At 30.5% G+C, this 4,034-nt stretch overlaps 1 protein-coding gene across 1 annotated transcript in view; it reads left to right on the top strand.

Moving 5' to 3' along the window:
• Nucleotides 1–4,034, top strand: part of LOC106474791 (syntaxin-binding protein 1-like) — a gene marked incomplete at its 3' end in the record, with an annotated part of 7,309 nt that overhangs the window by 1,272 nt on the left and 2,003 nt on the right. The window contains exon 2 of the mRNA XM_013935481.2: nucleotides 3,618–3,749. Coding sequence (XP_013790935.1) covers nucleotides 3,618–3,749 — 132 coding nt within the window. The remainder of the gene's footprint in view (nucleotides 1–3,617; nucleotides 3,750–4,034) is intronic.

Genomic DNA, 4,034 nt, shown 5'->3' with positions numbered 1-4,034 from the left:
AATCCTTTAATAATCTTGTAAATTTCAAAAAATTCACCTCTTACCCTTGTTTTCTCAATAGAAAATGTTGCCTTAACTTGTTCCCACAAGATAACCTTTCCATTCCTGGAATCATCCCAGTATCCCTCTGAACCCTTTATAATAAATCAGTATAATTTTTTAGAGACCAAAACTGTACTATATTTTGGGTGACCAGATTTTCAAATTATAAAAGTGGGACACTCCTTTATTTTCAGTTATTAAAACTGGTGTTCATTCTCCTTTTTGGGGCAAAATTTTTCTAGGCATAAAACACACACACCATTTTTTTATTATTCCAACTATCCAAGTAATCAGAATATTGTCATTATGTTTCTTTGTTGTTAATCACAGAGCTACACAATGGACTAATCTTTGCTTTTTTTTATTTTTTATTTTAGCCATTTCATGAGGATTATAAATTAATGAGCATGATGATTAATAAGTTAGAAAATTTCATTAATTACTCTGCTCTGTCTGTGGTTTGATTGCTGTTACTGCCAAATACAACAAACTGCAATCCAACTTTGCAGTGATGGGTGCATTATAAAAATGGTGGTCAAATCCCACTTTTTGGTGCAACAGGAGTAGCTGATTAGTTGGCTGTGGATGGTATTGTCTATCTGCCTTTTATAATCTATTCAAAGTTAGGGATGTATTGTGCAGGTAACCCGCATGTAGCTTAGTGCGAAATCCAGCAAACACTTAAGCCATTTTCTTCTGTAATAGGTTCTTGTTAGAATCTAAAAGAATCGTTATTCTTGACAGATGTTTTGCAGTTAATTCACATGTATGCATAATTTTTCAAAAGAGGCTTTGTTTCAAGTAAACAGACTTTCATAATTCATCTTAACTGTAGCAATACAACATTATATTTTTAAACGTTGTATATTTCAATCAATTTTAGTATCATCCTTAAAACTAATAGATTTCTCATTTTTTAAACCTTAGTGATTTGTGTGTAAACTTAATTTAATTTTTTTGTTCACCCATTTAAAAATTGGCTTGTTTGTAAAGCAAGATTATAAAGGAATTTATACATTTAGTTTGATTAAATCAATAGACATCCTAAACTTCACCAATATTTTTCCCATTTGGAATAGACTTTCTGTTTCTCTCTCATATATTTTGTAGTTTGTGGAAGCTAACTTTGCTAAAATCAGGGATATGACTTACTATAAATCCATGTCTTTTTTTTTTTTTGAGTAAAAGGTGTGATGATACTGTATTATGATCATTAGTACTCTGGTGCTTTTGCACAACTATAATTCTTATCATATCCTTCTTGTTTCTTATAATTAAATATAAGATAATATCTTTCATAGTAAGATGATATATCCATGCAAAGAGAGAAAACAGTATCACATAAATTGTCTAGTCAATTTTAATGTGTTGCTGTTAGCTACATAACTAATCTGCCTGTGTATATTCCTATGAATGTCAAGAGATCTGTAGAAAATGTCAGCATTTCTTTCCTCTTTTAAAAACATCAACTCTCTGGCCCACATTTGTGAAGTCATATTTAACATGAAGAAATTACTTTTAATTTGTATAGTACCCTCAAAAGACCTTAAAATCTATTTTCATAATCTTCATTTAATTAAAATTCATTAATTGCAATTATTTGTGTTATAGTTAACAAAACTCATTATTTTTTTATATATATATATATATTAGAGTTTTCAGCTGAGTTGTATATTTAACTCGTGTCTTTGAAAATCCATGATCTCATAAGATTAAAGATTTGCTCTAATTACTAACTAAATTTAAGCTTTTTTTTTTTTTAGTTCTGAACTTTCTCTAGTGCTGTAAACCCAATATTTTCCTTCATTTTTCTCACCAGAGCATCCTTTACTTCTAAGATTGTTTAAGTGTGTAACTTTTCCTGGTGAAATCTGCTTCTATGATTCTAAAATTCTTTAATTTTTCCTCTTAAAGTATTACTCCATGAAATCCATTGCTTTAGTTTGAACTTTTTTGAATGTTAAATCTTAATTATTATATAGTATTTAAAACAATTACCACATGTACAAAGTATTTACAATTGTAGTACTTTCATCTAAAGTTAATGTATTACTAAGTAAAGTATTTTAGATTCTTTTGAAAAATTATCAACCACCTTACTTAGCCCTAGAACACTAGCCTGGCGTCACTATGACCCCATACCATCTGGTCTTAATGATTGGAAATTAAACACTGGCATTCTAGGGTTAATATGGAATTTAAAAAAAAAATTGTGCATACAGATATATGTAGTTAAACTGTAGAATGTTTCTCAAGTAAGTAGCCGAATTCCTTTTGCCATAGTTCCTGTTGTTCGGGGTCATTCAACTAGAGTATCGAGTGTGCCTTTTTGTGGGAAAGATTTCTATAAATTTTAACATACAGGTACTATAAAAGTAGACATGTCAAGTGATACCTTGTGGTTTAAACCTCCATTATTTTTTGATGGGAACTACAAATAGTGAGGTGGGTAGCACATACACCCTGAGAATAATACATTGTTTTATGTATATAATGCTATTTTTTCTTAATTTGGAAAAGTTCTTTGCAGAGTTTGACATCAACTCCCACCAGATATTGTCAGGAGCTCTCAAATCTCCAGAAAAGGTGCTGACCTTTCTTGCACATTTGTTTCTCTTTGATTATGTGAATAAATAGTTTCACATTTTTGCAAACTGCGTACAGTCCAGTCTCTTTCTTTCACAAGCTTGATTAAACTGCATAAAATATTCTGCTGAACATGCTGTTATTCCATGAAACCACCCTGAACTACTTGGAGTAAATCAATGCACCTGAGAATCTCACAGATGGATATTATGAAAATTATTTTAATATTTAAACCAATCTTGTGGGGAATACAAGCATACTTCAATGTGCTGTTAGAAAAAGATTTACATTAACATTGTATGTACTCAAATATCTGTTTGTTGGTTAAATTTATCTTTTTTTTTTTATTTTGCATGATACTCATGTGCCTAGTGCCATTTAGGCTCATTTCTGTATTGTCCACTGTGTGTGTAATGAGTTTTGTCAAAAATTTTATTTGTAGTTTATGTACATTGAAACTAATTTGATTTAATTAAATGTACAATATACCTTGATTGAACAGGAGAATTACATTGCAAAACATAAGAGAAAAGGGTACTTAGGATCAGAATAAGTCAATCACAGTTGAAACATCATTATCATAGAGAACTGTTATAACTATAAGAATGCTGCCTTAGATTCAGAGTATTCATATCAACTAAAGATTTCCACCCTAAGTGCCTCTGGTAGAAGCCACAATGCTTTACATCTCTTAAGAGGGAAAAATTATTTACAGTAAAGAGTAATTTTTAAATTGACTTTTAGGAGACAGGACAGAAACTTAACCTTGTCATTGCGGTTAATTTATAGCATGAGTTATCAAAAGAAGTAGTAACTGTTATGTTCATAACAAGGTTCTGTCTGATAAATGTGTGAGCAGAAAATATCTGATAGGTGTTAGGAGGTTATTGCATGGCCTTGTTGTCAAGTGGCATTGCTATCCAGGTATGTGTTGTAAGTACTGCATAATGGTATTTTTATGAGGTATATAATCAAATATTTTGGTTCAGAGATAATGACTGATGTCATCAAGGCTGTGAAAAAGAAAGGAGAATGGAAGGTGCTAGTGGTGGACCAGTTGGGTATGAGAATGATCTCAGCTTGTTGTAAGATGCATGAAATTGCTGCTGAGGGAATAACAAGTAAGTATGATGTATTGATAGTTGAATTATTTGATAAAATAGTGTACGAGTTCAATGTATGTTAGTCTTAATTTTTAATTTTAATTATAAAATTGTAATAACAATGAGGTAAAGTTTATATAAGTTATCTTGTTACATGTGTATTTGTTTTATGTTTTTCTGTTGTTAGTACATGTATGCTGAAGAATTTAAGTTGGTAGAAATACACTGAGTGGTCACAAGTAAATAGACACCTAATTATTCGTCATTTAACTGATTTATGCTAACTAATTTGTGTTTACAGAG

The sequence above is a fragment of the Limulus polyphemus genome, unplaced genomic scaffold (assembly GCF_000517525.1).
Source record: "Limulus polyphemus unplaced genomic scaffold, Limulus_polyphemus-2.1.2 Scaffold7687, whole genome shotgun sequence".
Taxonomy (NCBI): domain Eukaryota; kingdom Metazoa; phylum Arthropoda; class Merostomata; order Xiphosura; family Limulidae; genus Limulus; species Limulus polyphemus.
This window is presented reverse-complemented; position numbering and strand designations above follow the sequence as displayed.